This window comes from Limulus polyphemus, unplaced genomic scaffold (genome assembly GCF_000517525.1).
Source record: "Limulus polyphemus unplaced genomic scaffold, Limulus_polyphemus-2.1.2 Scaffold421, whole genome shotgun sequence".
NCBI lineage: Eukaryota > Metazoa > Arthropoda > Merostomata > Xiphosura > Limulidae > Limulus > Limulus polyphemus.
The window spans coordinates 444,430-464,589 of NW_013666031.1; the positions used below are offsets into that span (position 1 = coordinate 444,430).

General features: G+C 33.9%; 1 protein-coding gene across 1 annotated transcript in view; it reads right to left on the reverse strand.

Moving 5' to 3' along the window:
* LOC106458148 (ankyrin repeat domain-containing protein 17-like) overlaps positions 1 to 20,160 on the reverse strand; it is a 145,292-nt gene that overhangs the window by 2,370 nt on the left and 122,762 nt on the right. Inside the window, 4 exon segments of the mRNA XM_022384299.1 lie at positions 386 to 689; positions 2,669 to 2,847; positions 7,896 to 8,117; positions 17,417 to 19,610. Coding sequence (XP_022240007.1) covers positions 444 to 689; positions 2,669 to 2,847; positions 7,896 to 8,117; positions 17,417 to 19,610 — 2,841 coding nt within the window. The 3' untranslated portion in view covers positions 386 to 443.

Sequence of the window (20,160 nt, forward strand, 5' to 3'; positions counted from 1 at the left end):
AGTATGGAACATTTAATGATAAGACACTGGAAGAATGCAAACAAAACCGTATGTTCATTAGTATGGAACATTTAATGATAAGACACTGGAAGAATGCAAACAAAACCGTATGTTCATTAGTATGGAACATTTAATGATAAGACACTGGAAGAATGCAAACAAAACCTTACCTTTATTAGCATGAAGCATTTAATGATAAGACACTGGAAGAAACACAAAAAAACTTAACTTTCACTTGATGATATGACATCGAGAGAAAAATTTACAGAAATAATACTTTAATTAGCAGAAGTCATTCAGTGATAAGACACTGGAAGAAACCTTACTTTTATTAGCACATATCACAAAGGGTAAGACACTGGGGAGAAACTAACAAAAACCTTACTTTCATTCCCATAAATCACTGGGTGGCAAGACATTTATTAAGCCATCCTATTTGTACTTTAGTTGAAAGCATACACATTGTCCATCCAGATACTGACCATTTTATGGTCACAGGAAAGGTTGTCTCCAATGTTAGGTAACACCACTTTGGAAGGAGCATGCCACAGTTCTCCTCCAACCTCCATTCCTGTTGCAAGACTTCCATTAGCATGAGAATACAGATGAGTGGTCAAGACGTGAGGTACTGGCATACCATTCAAATATGGAGAATAACCTCCTCCTCCTGGGGTGACTATATTCATAGACTGCATTATAATACAAGGAATAAACCATATGATATCTTTTATATGCTAATGACAATATCAATTAATACAGTTTTTATGTGATTTTAAGATCCTCATTCAGTTTCACTATGTTCAATAGCAAGAATATGATAACATCTTTACTGCACACCCTGTATGCTGAATGCCATTGCCAACAAAGCCTTTTGCTCAACATCAAAGCTCACTAAGTCAGCTGGGCAAACAACATACATTTTGCCTCAGCCAAAATACAGTTTATATCCATCATTGATAAGGTATAAATTATTATATTACACAACATTTTATGCTGACAAAGTGTGATCTGGTAAAGATCAGTGTTTTGTGTGTGTGTCATTATATCAGAATAAGACTAATGATAATTTTTAACAATTCTTTCTGTACAGATGTTCAGTAAGAAGAACAAAATAAAATCTCAACAACATACCTTGTGCACTTCACACCTCTACCAACGAGGTCTTTTGGTCAACATCAGAGTTCATCAGGTGGAGGTCATGTAAATTATTATCAGTCATAATGTCTCACAAATCACTGATCATCAATAAATCATACTTTGCCAACGTAAGACATTATACACCAAAAGAATCCATAAATGCTTAATATCTGCTTTACTAAGAATCCTGCAAATGATATGTCGATATCCTATATCATATCATTAATAAGTACTTGAATTACACTTTCTAACAGTTTATTTTTTCTGAGATAAAATCTAAGTGATTATTTCCACAGGATCATACCGTAGAACTACAGTGAATTTTTCTGGTGACTTAGATTTTCTTCCCTTTCTTTAAGCAAGTTTAACTGGTTTTATATATTTATTAAAGAATATAACAAAATTATCCTGTTTTTGTGTCAGTAATTAAGCTTATTTTGTACTTCTACATATTTTGGTGGAACAATTCTCAATAACAGTTAAAACAAACACAGCTATACAACAAAACTAGCAACACAACAGCTCACATCAGATAACATAGCTAAATTCAGCTATCACTAGCCTACTTATGCTAATATCATGATTCACTATTTTCCTTTTAAAAAAAAGCAATAACTAAAACCTTTACTTACCTTTTTAAAAAAAAAGCACAGCTATTTCTAATCCATACCCATTGTTACATGCACTTTTTCTTAACCATGAATGAAGCAAGCATTGAAATTTGATTTGTCAATTAGAACAAATATATGTCTCCTTATTTCCTTAACAGTTAATAACAGATTAAGTAAAACTGCCCTGCCTTCTAAAACACCACTAGCTTAAATAGCTAGTTATAAATTTCTTAGTTCACAAGAAGTCATAGTGCTTTATATGGCCATAATCTGGTGTTCTGAAAAATAAGACAGTTTTTGATGTGTCTTTTAATCAACAATCTTGTTGCACCACTATAAAAATATAATAAACTATTAGATTATGTTTCATTTTATCTTGAATGATAAAATATATTTTTCTTCATGTGCATAGTAATTATATGGATAGAGTTCACAGGTCTTAACAGCTATCATCAAGATGATTAATCAAACTGGACAGCAATCATAAAACACAAAAAAGTTTGGAATTACAAAAAAAAAAGTATACAAAATGATACACTTGTACTTGAAACTTCTGAGTAAAATGCACCTAAAAGATTTGTGATTAGGTTTCAAACGTGTATCAACTCATAATGTGTTTGTTTATTGTTAAGTACAATGCTACACAATGGGCTACCTGTGTTGTGCCCACCACAGGTATTGAAACTCGGTTTTTAGCACAAGCTTTCAGACTTACTACTGAGACATTGGGGGGCTATATAATTCATTTGCAGAAAAAATAATTAATTAATTAAGAATCCCTCAACAACAATAAAAAAAAATAGGAAACTGCACCTGACAGCAAATCTTCAAAATAGCTAATCAAAATGTGGTGTACAAAATAATACTTTATAATTCCTCAAAAAATAAACATACTAAAATTACAAACTAACTTGACTCACCTGGTAAGACTGCTCTAATGAAGAGCTTTGTTGTGTCACTGATACTAGGTTTTCCCCATACCTGCCACTCATGTAATTATTGTGCAGTATGTGTGGATGGGGATCCTCCTGTGAGAGTGTTTGCATTGCTGCTATACCTGAAGGTATTTGATGGATCCAATCTCCTGCTGAGCTGATATCTGTTTAGAAAAACAGTGAGAAATATAGATCAAACAAAACAACAACAAAAAAGAAGGTTCCTTACCATGTTATACCTCATCAGACATATGTGACACTGTCCTACTATTATATGTAACATTGTGTTCTAGTGTTATATGTAACAGTTTTCTAGCATTATATGTAAAAGAGGGATACATTTCAAATTTTACAACACAAAATGTAAAGGTGTTTTTCCATTCATATTGTAAGAGTGCTTAATTTTTTTTCTTTAATATCATAATTTTGAGATAACAGAAAAGATTAAATATATTTTAACATAAATTATTTAGCCACTAGAAATTTTAAGATCTTTTTTCTCTTTGCTGTTTCATTACATGAAAATACCATCATATGATCCATTTACTGTAAGGTTTTCAAACATAATACTTTAGATTAATCAATATTTATCCCACTTATCTATCACACAGGGTAATGGTATGCATAAAATGTCTTGATATATTAAGTAGGTGCTAATAATAACAGTTTGTAATATTGAGTATGCAGTAGGTGATACTAGTGAGAAAGGACAGTCTCACTAATGGGGATGTGGAATAGGTGGTAGTGTTAAAAAATTATAAAGGTCTGTAATAACGAGTGTAGATTAAGTCATAATAATAAAAAAGGGCTATGGCTTGTTCAGAGTTGAGGTAACAATAAAACAAGTCAGTGGTCTATATTGAAACATGCAGTACTTTGCAATGGAAAGAATAGTGGCCTGTTAAAATGAGTGTGTAAGAAAGTAGTAATGATAACAAAAGGCAATGGTCAGTAATTATGAGGGGGTGAGTAGATGGTAATGGTAAGTAAAATGAGTAATTGTAAAAGTAAATATGAAGTTGTTGTTAAAGGTGAACATTAATAAAATGGCCTGTAATAAGTACTACACAGTAATTGGTGATAATGGGTACAGAGAGTGCAAGACCTGCAATGAGAAGAGATATACAACCTGCAATTGTAAGTATGGCTAGAGCTTGGTCGATAACAAGATTAGGTACACAACTTATAATGGTGAATACAGATAATGCACAGCTTACAAAGAGAATACATGACTTTTGAAAATGAGTATAGGCAGAGCAGTCTGAAATGAAAATAAATACACAATGGTGAGTATGGATAATGTGAGGTTGCTATGGTGAATTTCACTCCCAGCAGTTAGTTTTTCATCTCTAGTCAATTTCACAGCACATGACATCATAAACAGAGATTCACTGTCTGTAATGACAACTTGTAGTAGTGAGTAGGGACAGTACATAGTCTGTAATGAGAATAGATACACTAGTTAATACAGTGACCTAATACTATATATTGAAGACTGTTAATGCATAGCTTGTAATGGTACAGTTAGTTTGTTACTTATGTGATCTGTAGTGGTAGGGCTACTTTAGTGATTAATGTATGACCCATAATTACAGCTGATCAATGTCAAGAAAATAACCTACTGATCAAAATTATTATTTACAATTATTTCAACTATCTAAGCAATTGAGATATTGCCATTATGATTTCTCATTATTTTGGCTTAATTCAAGGTTGTTAATCTTAATCAACTAGTGTCACGACTCATGGAAATAGTCAACTAAACACAATTAATGTTTACAATTATTTCAACAATGCTAGAAATCAAAATATTAGTTATTACTACTTCTGTTGTTTCACCTGTGCAGGATGGTATGGATGCATTCTGCCTGTACACAGCTCACAAATTTTAGTGTGTGTCCTAGTGGCCATTGGTTACATAACTAGCCACAGTTATGCCCAATGTTCATGTTTACCTTGTATATGTAAATAAGAGTGTCACTTTAACTTAATATATTGCTAACTTATTATAATCCACAAATGTAACCATTGTTACTTTAGGTACGATTGCTTTAATAAAAAAAGTTATGGCAAGTTAAAACAAAAAAATGTGACTGCTAAATGACTTGCTCATTTTATGATGTTTGGCAGAAATTACTATAGGTGGACTAACAACAGCCTAACAATATGTTACACCATTACGTCATTAACTTATTTACAATAATAGAATTCCTGTTTAATTATGGCTAGCTCTAGCTTTATAGGAAGCAATGAAAAGGGAAAACAAAAGTCTGACATCTTCACATGCCTCTTAAACATTTCCTAATACAATAAGCTGTCGACGGTTTCATTTATTGATTTCTTTGTGCAAACATGTTTCTTATTGTGTTCTTTTTTAAACTTCTGTACATATCAACAACTTCTTGCTTAAAAACTATGAGGTTTTTATACATATAAAACTATTAATTATTTCTTAAGTTTTTCTTGTTGATAATGGAATTAGAAAAAATTCTGAAACATCTGTAATTAAAGATTACTTCATATTACTGTGATTATTATTTTTTACATTACTTTAATTTGCACCTTATTGTTCATTTTAATGTCTGTAAAGAGGTAATCTAGTATCATGAAGTTTTATTGGGAAGTAGTAAATGTTGTACTGTCTCTGTTTTTCTCTGAATTATATACCTATCACACACACTGTAACAAGAATCTTTCCTAGTTTCAACAAACATAATCTTCAGACAATTATTTTTAACATGGAAAACTTGAGAAAATTAGTAGAGAATAACCCACAGTTATAAATATTTTTTCATATTATTAAAGATTTCAAACCTGAATTTGATACTACAATGTGTATGTGATACATTTTCATGTACAGCAGTGATCTTAAATTCATATATCTGATATATGTAACCTGATGATTAATTGATTAGCAGATTTCACTAACTCCCCAGCTCTAACCATGACATTAACAACTGTCTCTGAATTTATGATGAAGTGTTCTATGTCTTAAATGCATGTTTAAGTAAGGGCAACCATAGTTTATTAACACACTTCAGGGGTTAATTGAAGAACTGCAAGGTATTTGAAAAGAGTCTCTGACTTAATGTGTATATATACAATGGATAACCTGTAAAGATGAAGTTGATTTGGTTTACAGGTTAATCAAGAACATGTAATGAATAAATAAGTTTATAATTTAACTTACAGTCAATAAAGGTGAAAAATCATTCATTTTGACTTTTATTTGTGAGTCAATATATGTTCTTGTTGATGACTGTTAATGTATGGAGAGCACTTTTAATACCATTTGTACTTGTGAGGCTTGTTTGTTGATATAAATGTAGATTTTTAATGTTAAAAGTTGTTAATGCATGACCTATGATGGTTAGTGTGGCTTCTAGATTAATGTATAACCTGTAAAAGTGAGGATTGTTTGTGGGTTAATATGTGGTTTATAATGTTGATGATCATTAACAAACAGCCTTTAACAACAAGAATAGTTTATGAGTTAATATGTGACCTATAATGTTGAGGATATTAATAGATTACCTCTAACAATGAGAATAGCTTACAAGTGAGTATATGACATATGATGTTGAGGATCATCAATAGATAGCTTGTAATAATGAAAATAGTTTATGAGTTAATATGTGTTTTATAATATTAAGGCTCACTTATACATAGCCTATAATGATGAGAATAATTTAGAGTTAATATATAGACTGTAACATTTGGGATCATTAATACAAAATCTGTAATGATGAGGATGGGTTGTTGTTTTAGCATTAAACTACACAATGGGGTAACTGTGCTCTGTCCACCCCACGAAAAAAACTCTAGACAGCAGTAGGATAAGTTGGAAAACTGACCACTGACTCAACAGGGAACAATGAGAATAGTTCATGAGTTAATATGTGGTTTATAATATTAAGGCTCATTAATATATAAACTGTAATGATAAGAATATTTTCAGGGTAATATATGGCCTGTAATGTTTCAGATTATGAATACATAGTCTGTAATTATAAGAACATTTTATAGGCTAATATGTGGCCTTTAATATTGATTATCATTACTACCTAGCCTGGAATGATGAGAACAGTTTGTTGTTTTAGGATAAAACTACACAATGAGTTTCTGTACTCTGTGCTCTCTAGGAATAAAACTCCAGATAGCAGTGGGGTAAGTTGGAAAAACTGTCCACTGACCCACCAGGGGATAATGAGAATAATTTATGGGTTAATATGTGGCAAAAAAGTTTTAGGGCTGTTGTAATAAATATTATCTACTTGGCATTTGATTCTGGTCACAACAGTACTCCAGTTTGAACAATATAAAGTATTTCACAATAAAGAAAAAGTGTAAGATATCTAGCAGATGACAATTTGATGTATTAGCAAACATGAATACAATTTTTATAGTTCAATGCAAAAAAAATGCCTAAATTCATTGTACATGTCTTAAAATTAGAAAAAACTATAGTGTTTAGGTATTAGTAGGCAGATTACGCTTACATTACATATTTTGCACAAGCTGAAAAGGCTCTCTTTTACCTTACTTCTGTGCTCTGGTATAAAATACTGGCACTCTGCAGTGGGATTCAAAGGCATCTCATTACTTACAGAAGCCCCAGTGTATCCATCAAGCTCCTCCATATTCTAAACACATCATTGATTAGCCTCTTTTCTAACACATGCAATTAAGTCTACAAGCTAGAGGAATTTATGATAAACTATTTATATACGTTTGTTTAAAATGAGGTAATAAAAACTTTCTAGTATTTTATCTTAACACAGCTTAAATATCTTTGTACAAGTAAATGCACTATAAAAATCATTACAAAAAAGTATCCAAATTTAAAGTTATTTTCATAATGCACGAAATGCTTAAATTTCTGTGCACTTACTTAAATACAACTCACTTTCAAATAACTTAAATGATTATTAAAATAAATCTCCATTTAAAATGTGTAATTTTTTTACAATATACATTAAAATTTTTTATACACAGAGCCTAAACTGATATATTTTTATGTAAACTCAAGTAATTAAGTGACTGCAGGAGCAAAACAAAGTTAAGTATTTATATGAAATATTATGATGATAACTTATAGGAAAACTGTCAGCTTTATTCCATATAAATTAAAATGATACAATTGAAAATACATTTAAATTGCCTCTTTACTTCATCTTAGACAAAGAGAAATAATTAGAACACATAAATGTACCATTTATCTTACTTGCACCATAGGACCATATATCTGGAACTTCTGACAAACTTGCAAATGTTGGATTTTTCTTCTGAGCTCGTTCTGTTCCTATTGGTCTTGGCAGTTTTCTATCTTCGCATACAATTCCAGGATGATCACTCCCCACTCCAACTGGAGATCCAAGATTGCTGCCTTGAGGTGAACCCGAGGGAGAAGCAGCAACCACTGGTGAGCCTCCATCTATAAACAGAATATATTTTATTTATCAATATTATGTCTTAAAGATCAGTGTATTTAAGTTATTACATTCTGTCTTAAAGATGTGCTTCTCATAATAGTGGAAAAAATCTATTTCCATTACGTCAGCTTACTAAATATAACAAAACTAAACTGCTAAGTAAAACTCATCCTTCCCTACTGAACAATTCCTATTCAGTTTCATGGATCCTCATCAGAACTTTTATTTTATTTTATAATGTAAAATACCTTCCATAATAATCTGCTAAAAATACTTTTAAAATAATTGGTATGGTTTATCCCCAAGTTCAACTTATTTTCAAGGTTAATGGTTATTAAGTGGCAGTAAGAAACTCCCAAAATTCCTTTGGATTAATCACTTTTTTTAACTCATCCTATTTAGTACAAGTAGTTTGATGTTTAAGAAGTGATGGTAGGAAGTAATTCTACTATTGAACACAAGTTAATTAGGTGGAGCCAGTCTTAAGACAACTTTTCAATTTCACTTGGTTGCTTGAATGATTGAAATAAATAGCTTCAATGATGTAATTCTCAAATCTTATCATAAAAAAGTTACTTGAAGATATGTAACTTATTAATGTATTTATGGATATCAGAAATATAAATATCATGATTTTGTTACAGATAAATGTATACATGTAAATGCACACAGAATAAATTAGTTTTTCAAAATTTAAGAATTATTTTTTTAATATACAGAGAAGGTACTACTGAAGCAATTTTTTCTATTTTTAAAAGAAAATTTAATTTCAATTAACTGTATGATTCTCTCTCTAGAAACTTTGTAAAAAGCTGGACATAGCCCTAAAAAATCTAGGGCCTTGAAGCCTCAAAATATCTTGAATTGTAAACATTTAGTATTAGTAATAATAATAATAATATAAATGAAAAAATAATACAACTGTTTAATTTCTCTAATTTCTATTAAAAACCACTTTTCAGAAGTACAATTTCCAAAGCTACATACAATTAACAGACTATTAATTATTATTTTGCTTGCCATATCCTATCAATAATTTTGAAAAGTTAATTTTCTCCTAGTAAATAAATGGCATACACTTATTCAAAATTGGTATGGCATTACTAGTGAAAATAATTTCATTACCAGGTTGTTGTTAAGACAATCATTTATTCTAAACATAAAAAACAAAAAATTACAGCTAAACTGATTTCAGAACATCTCTCACATACTTGCTTTAAATCTTACACTGCTCCCTCCATTTCTCTTGATTTTAATTTAAAAAGAAAAAAGGAGGAGAGAGAGAGAGAGGTAGTTGAAAAATTCTCTTTTGAACACGGCTTCACAATCGTCTGAACCACATAGACTATCTTGAGTCACTAACAAACAAAATTTGGTTCAACAAAGCTAAAAGCCATATTAGACAGATTTTAAGATATAGCCAAGTGATTTAATCAATTACCTATGAGCAGCAATTATATTATTAGTGTCACATAAACTAATGGATTAATCAAAATATGATTAACTCAATTGAAATGTTTCCCATTATTATCATTGTCAATTATTCCAACAAAATTACAAATAAATTGATTTTCATGAAAATAATAAACTAATCAAAATCAGAGCTTCCAATTGTTAGAACCTTTGATTACACCAACTATCTAAATAATCGAAATACTGCTATTATGTGTTTTTACTATTAAGCACAAAGCTACATAATGGGTTATCTGTGCTCTGCCCTATTTAGCCTTCTAGGTTTTTTTTTAACTTCAAGGTTGTTGAGCTTTGGTTGATTTAGGACGGGGTGGGGCTCATAATTTGAAGGTCTTTATTTGGTTCCCATTGCCACTAAACTTGCTCACCTTGTCTTTGCTATAGCAAAGCTACTAAGGCTATCTGACACAATGTAGCCATAGAATGATGCATTCCAAGCCACCAAAATCACAATGAGAAGGTAAGCAACACTGAAACGGACAAACCTTCTCCTCATCCTGAAGAAGTCCAAAAGGCAACACCCCAGGCTTGGAATGACGGGATCGTGTATGCCTTACTCAACCTGAAGAAACAGAATTCATCAAGTCTGGAATTATGAACATTCATCCTCACTCCACAACAGTGTGGGAAAGGTAAATTACACTTGACCCAGAATTATGGGGAGGACATGGAACAAACTGTGCTCAGGACCCAGAATTACAAGGAGACAGTGGACCCTCTTCCATGAATAATGTACTGAACCATTATTGATAAAAAAGAAGGGCCACACTCAACCCAACCGGATAGCCAAGTGTAAAATCGGAACTGGTATTACAAGTAAGATCCAACGTAGGCTGGTGCCTCTCTTACCAACATCTAGGAAAAAACTTCCAGGGACCTGGATAAGAGAGCCCCAAACTTCACCCCCTTCTCCAAAAGTGGAAGAATTTACTCTAACACTCTAGAGGAAAAGCCTCTGTCCACCACCCGGGTGACTGGAAACCGGGTGTGATAAGGACTCCCTAGCTCCACTAGTAGAATCTGGAGGGTAATGCTCATTGAGGAGCCCTGAGAAACAGTGCACTGGAAACAGTGCAAAAGGTGAAACAAGTTTCCTAAATTTTAAAAGCAAACTGACCCATACTTATTCAATCCAATGATCGGCAGGGATGGGCAGGATCCTTTTATGCTTTACTCATGATAGTTCATATTGAAGAGCAAAAAGGATTAAAACACTGTGTAGGGAATCCTCATTGTCAGTGCATTGACTCTGGAATTCCTGACTGATGGTATGTGCACCCCATCCATAAAGCAAGGAAGAGATGGAACTCTGGACGAGGTAGCAGTAGAGGAACTCGTATCTTAGTAGTGTCCCGACTTAACAATACCTCAAGATCGAAGAATGATCCTGACTAAGGAAACTTGGGGAAATCCAGTGAATTGATGTTTATGATCCCTTTGTCACATAAAGACCATTAAAAGAATCTATTTTGCTGTCATCTGAAAGGTATGTGGGATTCAGGTGATTCCCACATTCTCAGAAGAGAAAGAACTGTCTGCGAAATGGGAGAAGGAGAAGTGAGTATGAGTCGGGCATCCTGTTCCATTGCGTGGAGCTGGATGGGAGTTAACTGAACCTGATAGAAAGACAAAATTAAAAATAAAAATACCCAGACTAATGACATATTGAATTGGAGCAAGAATGGATGTCTCAACCCTGAGAATGAAGCCTGTCTTGGTTGTTTCTGAGAGTAAAATCAGGATGTGATGTTCTGACATTCAATGAGATGGTGCCAGCAGTAACCAGCCATCTATTGAATGGTGTGTGCCAGTGCAATGGAATGGAGGTGACAAGAAAAAACCCATATGAAGCCGATGCAAGTACAGAGGTAAAAACCCAGAACTGCAGTAATTAACCCTTGCACACAAAACATGCCAATAGTGGTGGGAGAAAATAATAAAGATGAGAAAGATTGATGACCAGACATTAATCTCCTGTCTTTTCAGGAATAAAACCTCAGAAGAACTAGCACAACTCTCTCACTACCCCCAGCCCAACCAAACTCTGATAGTCCTAGAACTAGGTTCCATATCCAGAGGATCTGCAGGATAGATAATAGTGGTGAAGATGTGAACTGAATGACTAATCCTGATTCAAGGACATGTATTACTCCTGGATCCATGGCTAAGGTTACCACACATCTAGAAAATCTCAGATCTGAACCCCCACAAACCCAGAAGGCATACAATAATCACTGACGCTGCTGGCGATGATCCAACTGAGCAGCAGAACCCTTGGATATAGACAGAATGACAAGGATGAATGTAGAAGCTGACAATTACACCAATGTGCATGCTAACAATGGTTTCAACTCGTCATCAAAGAACTTGGTGATCCTGAGTCTTCCAACAAAGCAAAGTGAAAGAAAAACAAAATGTTGAATTTTAGAGTTGTAAGTCTATAGACTTTCCCTATCCCATCAGGGGACATTGTTCCATTCAAGTTAACTACAAGCTCCACCTAAGAAACCCGAAATTCAATGAGCAGATGGATTATTTGAGACTCAGAAAATGCTTCCACCTAGCGGTGGTAGGCTAAATCACAAAGTTACCACAACCATGTCGGATAAGGCATAACTGTTCCTTTATGTAACTGAGAAGAGAACCTCCCAGCATGAACCACAATGTCCGTGAATGGAGAGAAAACTAAAAATTTGCTCCCGGGCCTTTCAGCTGTCAAGTAAGGTGCAGGCTCAAAACCAAGCGAGGAAAGACCAAAAACATCACAATCTAGATGAACCAACAGAAGAAAACAAATCAAAGGCAGATTATCCCAAAGCGACCTACTTTTTTTTTATGTCATTTAAAATACTGTGTTGATTATCGTTGATTGGACCCACATTCAGACAGGTAAGTTTGTTTTGTTAGAGCAAGCAACGTTGGGCTATCTGTTGTGTCTATATAGGAAATCAAACCCCCGGATTTCAGTGTTGCAAGTCCACAAACTCGTCACTGTCCCACAGGGATACTGAAAAGCCAACAGACTAAAAGTAGATGCAGGAAAAAGCAAATCTAAATTCTCTCCAGAATATCTAGGATCACCCCAATTACAGCCTCAGAGCCCCCTGGAGGAACACCACACAGCCAAATATATGTCTCCAACTCACTACGAATAAGATCACTGACAGTTTCAACCAAGAGTGACCCCCACCCCCGGATTGTTGTGGATAGGAAAGACCTGATTTGTCTCCGTGCTGGTAATAATAATCTGGAAATTCATACCGTAAATCAGTTTGCCAATTTTTTTTTATTTTTTTTTTCCCCTGGTAACATGGAAAATGTTTCAAGTACTTACAAATGATTGTAGGACTGGGAAACCTGTTAGTGATACTTTGTCAAGAATGAGGTGCTTATATACAGTACCAGGATAGGGGGCACATTGATATAGGTGGAGAGTGTCACGAGACAAATATCGTCAAGTGCAATTTAGTGGGGTATAAAAGATTGGAACAAGCAAGAAAAAACCAGATGGGTTAGGGCATCTTTAGAAAATACTTCACTCTTCTAAACAGTAAAGTGCTCATATCTCATTCTGATTATGGCTGTGACACAAAAAATCATGGAATTCTAATATGAAATCACCGAAAAAAATAACATCTTTAATTTACAAGATGAAAAATAAGTGTTTAAAATTGTTTCTGTTGAACAATAAAATTAGTAGTTTAAGATATCAATAACATATAGCTTTAAAGTCACTCTTCCAACCTTAATACAACTCATACTTCCACTTTTTTTTAATATATTTTTTTAGCAGCAATAATAATAATAATATGGAGCATATGACCAGAAATATGAAATAAGCATCTGTAATATCTAACTCCATCATACACACAGTATTCCATGTGGAACAGTTATAATAAATTTAGATGACAGTGATCCACAACTAGTTCCTAATCCTAAGCATTCTTAGAAACCATACAGAGAGGAGAAGAAAAACATGGATCTGGTCTACCAGCTTCATAAGTAACCACTTGAGTAAAAAAAAAACTTCCTGATAAAGGAGTTCTAAATGAACTTGTCTATAAGTAGAGAGAACAAAAGAAAAGATGATAGACAAGGTATAAAATCCTAAAATAGGTCCAGGTCTTGTTCAAAAGCCTTTAAGAACTACAAATCATACATCACCATCCTCTAAAGATCGATAAATCTGATCAACCTCCTCTCCACGTTATGTAAAAAGAACCACAGAATCCCATTTTCACCTAAAAAAAATATGTCTGGAAGATTGCTTGGAGAATAATAAAATGACAATTTCTTATTGAAATTCAAATAAAAATTCAGAGGAAGATCAATTTTTATACAGGAGTTCTAAGAATATCCAGTATGAATGAGAACTGAACTAAACTCAAAATTATGATAGGTCTTGGTTTCCACCACATTAAGAACATTAACAAAAACATGTTCCATAAAAATGAGCTGCACATAACTTTTTAAAAAAAGACATGGTGTAAAGAAACTAGCAAAAACATAACTCTCCGGTTCTGCAACAATGCTCCAGAAAGAAATTAAAAAAATATGTAAAATCTGTCCTTGGTTAAATTAGAAAACTGTCAGATCTTAGCAGTAAGATATGTTGATGAAAGAAAGAATAGAAAAAAAACTTTTGGAATCCTCCAACTGAGGTAAGGTAAAATCTGCCTGCCTGAAAAAGAAAAATCAAGCAAAGAGGGTAAAACAGGCAAAATGACACAAAGAATGGTGTTCCAAATATAAAGGAGTCACTATGTAAAGTTCCAGCTTATTACAAACTGAGGTAATCATTTCCCTGAACATATAAACTGCAATAAGTTACAATACTGAGTAGGAAAATCAAGCAGTTTTCATGAAAATTCAAGTGTTTAACTATATATATAGTAAAATATAATTTAACAACCAATTCATAAGAAATGGTGTTTTCATATTTTGACCAACTTCTTAAAACTAATTCATTGTGCTATTTTATTTGAGTCTGACATTTATGTTTATTGTAAATCAGTATCAGTATGAAAACTTCATTAAGAAGAATTTTTACATGCTTTTTGGTTAAAGATATATTGCCCTCCAAACATGGTGCCTGCACCCAAATGGTCATCAGTTGTTTAGGGCAACATGCATGACCAGAGGGTGCTAGATTGGGAAATAATATAGATTAGAAAAAATAAGTGTAGTGCAACATGGCATTACACATTTTGAATTTAAAACATGCATATTTATGGTAATATAAGAAAAACAAATGAACTGTGTAGTGCGAAAATGCTGCTTGTGTCTCATAATAGATAAATCGTATTGACAATAAATCTAAAATATGAAGTTTATTAATAATGGCTGGAGACGGCTTGAATGGGTAATGAAGAAAAACTTTAATATAACAGCAAATGTACAACGTTTTGACAAGGTTTTGTCATCATCAGGTACTCCTTGTCGAAACGTTGTACATTTGCTGTTATATTAAAGTTTTTCTTCATTACCCATTCAAGCCGTCTCCAGCCATTATTAGTCTCAAAGTGGGTTCCTCGTCATCGAATATGAAGTTTATTAGTTTGCTTATGTACACTGTGATCATATTTATTGGTTTGTTATGAATGGTTCATCATTGTTAGGTGGGTGTGCTTCAACCAAATATCTGTGAAATGCCAAAGATTCCTGACAGCTCTATGACATGGTCAGATAAAACATCCTTGTATATCACAACCACAACTCTAACCCTTCTTGTTGACAAATTGGCTGTGTTATTACTAGCATATGCTTCATTTAGCAGTATTGTGCTATCAGTGCGAGCCTGCAATTTTATTGACATGTTACTGGTCCCAGTTTCAATTGCAAAAACTTATCCAACTAACAATGTATTGTTCATAACGTTGTCACCTTGCTATGCTATTGTGCCAACTGGCCAAAGTTGTTTACTGTTTATTTCTCTGCTTAGAAAACAGTTGGGTCATGTCACTCTTTATCTTAGGAAATAATGGAAATTTGTACTCATTTCGGTGGTTTACCTCAAACTGCTTGAGCATATGCTCAGCTGAAAGTTTGTGAGATTTATCAGCTACACCAATCAAAAAAGCTTTGATTTTCATTTTTGTAAGAACATATAATTTTACATCATACTGAGGACTCGTACCTTCAAAGTTCAATATGTCAATTATGTAAGCCAAATTAATCTCTTAATTTGATGTGACTCCTAAGCAGCTGGGAGCATGCATGTTAATAGCCCTGGGGTTTCTACACTGTTCATATTTTCTTACAAATGTCTTGTATCCATTCCTTAAACCCATAGTGCACTTTTAACCAAAATAATATTTTGGTTCATTTTTTTGTACTTCCACAAATAATGTTAACTATGCAATAACTTGAAAATGGCACAGTTGACCTTTAATCTGAAAGTTTCTTTACACTCATTAAGCATATAATTGGTGAAAAACATGTGAAGCTTAATTAATCCGACTTTCAAAGTTGGACAAGCATGGGTGTCTTTTCCCACAAATCTGTTAAACAAAAAAGGACACACACCTGGAATATTGTTTAAATGTTATTCAGTGAGAGATTTATCAAAAATTTCTAAACATAATGTACATGATATAATGATATTTCATAACTGTTTTTCTTAGTGAATCAATCACTGTTCACACCAGAGATGAAAGTGTCCCTTTCCTAAAAAGCCTGAAAATAATTGAAGCCAAGTAAGGGGGGTCCGGCACCCAAAATCCTGCATTTTGGTACTTAAAATTCACTTAAACAAGTTACCTCATTTTTCTTACATTATAAAATACATGTGAGAAATATCAAATCTGATTCCCCTAGTTAATGGATAATTTTCAAGAGTGCATTCTTTGGAATTCATAATTTTCACAATTGGATGTCAAAACTTATATAAAGTAATGCTTTTATAACTTACACTCAGTACTGCATATGTATTTGTGAAATGTGTATGATTCAACTGAGACTAAACAGTTCACACAATTATGAAATTGAATAGATTCATTATTAAAACATTGCTAAAAATAAATCAGACATATATTTATTGTAAAATCAAACTCATTCGCCGAATGTAAACAATCCGTGCGATTGCATAAACGCTTATCTATGGCATGGAACACCAAAATCCAATAAATAATTTTAAAAAATGTGTTTCTCCGGAAGAAAACCGGAGGTTTCCAGGACTTTTTAGAAATATCCGGATTTCCAGATATATCCAGAAGACTTTCATTATTATCACACAACAGGGATCAGATGAAAAATAAACAAAAATAAACCTTATAATGGTGGTATCCAGGAAAAAACAAGTTAAAAAACAATTTTCAGTTCTTTCAGTACCAATTCTATGGACTAGTAAAGTTAGAGGTATTTCACAATGAAATAAAATACACTTCAATATATTTATAATGAAAAATCTATGAAAAATAAAACACCTAACCCTTTGATTACCAATATAAGTACAATAAATATTTACAGTCTTTGAATTAGGTAATATCTTTTACTAACATGGGTATATTTTGGTCCAACTCTATATAATAACTGAAAATTAATCATAAGGTAATTCTTTCCACAGATTACACCCATATATTATATAAAAAATCAGAGAAGAATACATAAATCCTATGTTTGTTACCTATATCTACCTGATATCTTGGTAATAGAAAAGTCAAAAAATGAGATGAGAAAATGAACTGAAAAATGGTTATATAAAAAAGAAAAGATTCATCCCTGTATTCAGTATCTCAGTGTCTGAGACATATTAAATCATCCTAAAATAATAATTATAATGATATCAACAACATAAACAAAAACAAAAAAAGAAAGAAAGAAGAATCACCTTTGGCAGAGGTCCCAATCGATGGAGTTGTATAAGTAGATATCTGGTTCTGTCTTAGTTCCATAACTTGAGCCATGTTAGTAAAGTGATGTGGTAAAACACCCATGGGATGTTGCATTGCTTGGGCTGGATGTGGTGGTGTTGGAAATCCTCCCATTGTTGTTATGAGTTTTAATGCTTCTGCATTGAACCCTGGACCAGCCATACTGGGTGGGATTGACCCAACTGGACCAGGAGGAGGATGAGGATTATACTCTGTTAGGTTCTGTTGCACATGGGAGAGTGGAAATGGGTAGCGTTTTCCATTTGGAGCAAAGAATCCATTGTGAAATGGTAGCTGGTGATTGACATTTGCCCCACCAGCTATCACATGTATCATATTACCAGGGTTTTGGGTTGTCTGGGTACTTTCATGGTAAGGTGCATGTACATTGGTCATGCGAGAAGCAACAGATGGCCCATGAGAGTTTTGATGGGCTACCAGTAAAGAGGTACGACTAGAAAAGTCTGGAGCATTAGGATTTAAATTGCTTTGAAAAACATGAGAGTTAGTACTATTAGTTGTACTACAGTCAGAAGTGCTGTCAGAAGCCACAGATCCTACAGATGATAAGGGTGTATGCTGGCTGAAAGTGGTATCTGTACGAGTACCAAGTGATGGACCAGGAAAATGAACTCCTGAGGCTGGTGAAAAGTCATGAATCCTTGCAAAATGGTTGTTCATAGGTAGATTCATATTAAGGCCTTGCATGGCTTGAGACTGATACAAGGCTTCTGCTGTCACTTGAGAAGCACTTAGTACCCGAGAGACAGAGGCATAGGATGAAACTGTACAACTTCCATCCATACTGCTAACCATTTCATTGTCTGGAAAGTGGTGGGAATCAGGAGATGATCTTGACTCACCAAGACTGGCAATGACAGAAATGCCACCATGCTTCAAAGGAATTGAACTAGATGGAGTTCCTATAGGACCCAAAGGTGGTGTGCAAGGAGCACTTCGAGGCCCACTTCCTATGAGTCTGTAGTTGGTATTAACAGAAACTGGTTGACTGATTCCACCCACACTAAATGAATTACTTAATCCACAGGGGGAAACATGAAGGTTGCCACGATAACCAGGAGCTTTAGCTGCATCAACCTTGTAGTCAGTGGTCTGCGGAAGAGACAAAGAGAGGGAAGTTTGGACAGGATTTGAGTTTTGGGCGTTCATTGCTACTGAAGTAATCCCTGCAGCAGCAACACTAGCAAAGTTGGGTTTGGTCTCCTTTTGTCCCCATACACTATGTTCAACCACTTTGCTAAAATGATTATGAAAAGGTGTGTACTGAGAGACTGGTAATTCTTCAGTTGCTCTTACACCATTTGTTATAAGAGCCTGTTGCATTACTGGTTGACCACTGGTAATTTTTGTCTGGTGCTGAACCACTGATGTTTGTGTAATTTGAATAACCATCTTATTATTTTGTGTTCTTATGTGGCTTGATGATTCAGACACGGGAAAGGGTTGAATCAAGGACTGAGTTGGTGAGAACTCTGTGGAACTCTGAATGCTATTTGAAGCAGTTGCTGTCAAATTTCCTAGCTGGCTCAATGCAGTAAGAGTCAATTTCGTGTCAGCTGCAGCCAAAGTAGGCCTGATAGATACAGTGTTGTTATAGACTGGAAGAGTCTTAGAAGACTTTCTCTGTGAGATTTCAGCTATTGTATAAGAAACTGTAGCTTTGGTATTGATGGTGGTACTATTTTGGCTCCCTATCATATTTCGTTCTTTGGGAAACAGCAATCGGACAGCAGGGCATTTACTTGTGGTAGTATTCACTATGGCTTGAAGAGTGTCTGGTTGTATGGATAATGGAACCCCTGAGGAATTGAGATGTGAAGATGTGACAGCAAGATTCTTCCCTAAAGAGTTAGCTCCAACCCAGGCATTTTGATAATTAGTTGGAAAAGGTGGTGCTCTCACAGTACCACTTACAGATATGGGTGGGCGAACTATAAAGGTAGGGCTTCCTGGAAGTCTTGGCTGATTAGAAAATGGAGCAGCAACAGATACTGGCAGACTTGGAGGAGGGATGGCCGAGGCTTGACTGATGTTCAGTGAAGTACTACTAGATGACTTTAAAGTTCCCAGTTGATGTGACATCCCTAACTTACTAAGTGTGGACAATGCTGTGGTAATTCCTGTCATTACCTGTTTAGTAATGGAAACAAAATATATACACTCAAAAATAATTCAAAATCTTAAGACACTGGTAAAAGGAACACTCAAACATGTATGATTAATGTTAATCTTTCTGGTAAATTGAAACAGTTTAAACTTTAAAATACAAATGGCATCAATTTTTGTCACAGATATCACATGAAAAAATAAGCCAGGGATTTTTTTGCATGTAACAAAGGAAAAGGTGAATCTAAACAACAAAGAAGAAATTCATAATTAAATGGAAGTGAAAGGGTGTGGGACTTTGAAGAAGCAGAGAAGCATTTCCTTTCTGACAGCCTAAGAAGACTTTGAAGAATATATATAATTTTATCACAGCCTTCCCTAGTGATGATGGCACAAAATTACCCCTGAACTGCCAAGAGAGTCAAAGACTGAGATACCATCTTAAGAAGAAATCCAATCTTAATCTACCAAACACAGATTTCATGATACTTCTTCCTACTTTGACTTGTAATGCTGGTTTCTAGAAGAAGAACTGAAATTCAAACAAAATCAGCATTGATGTCTAAGGCCTAAC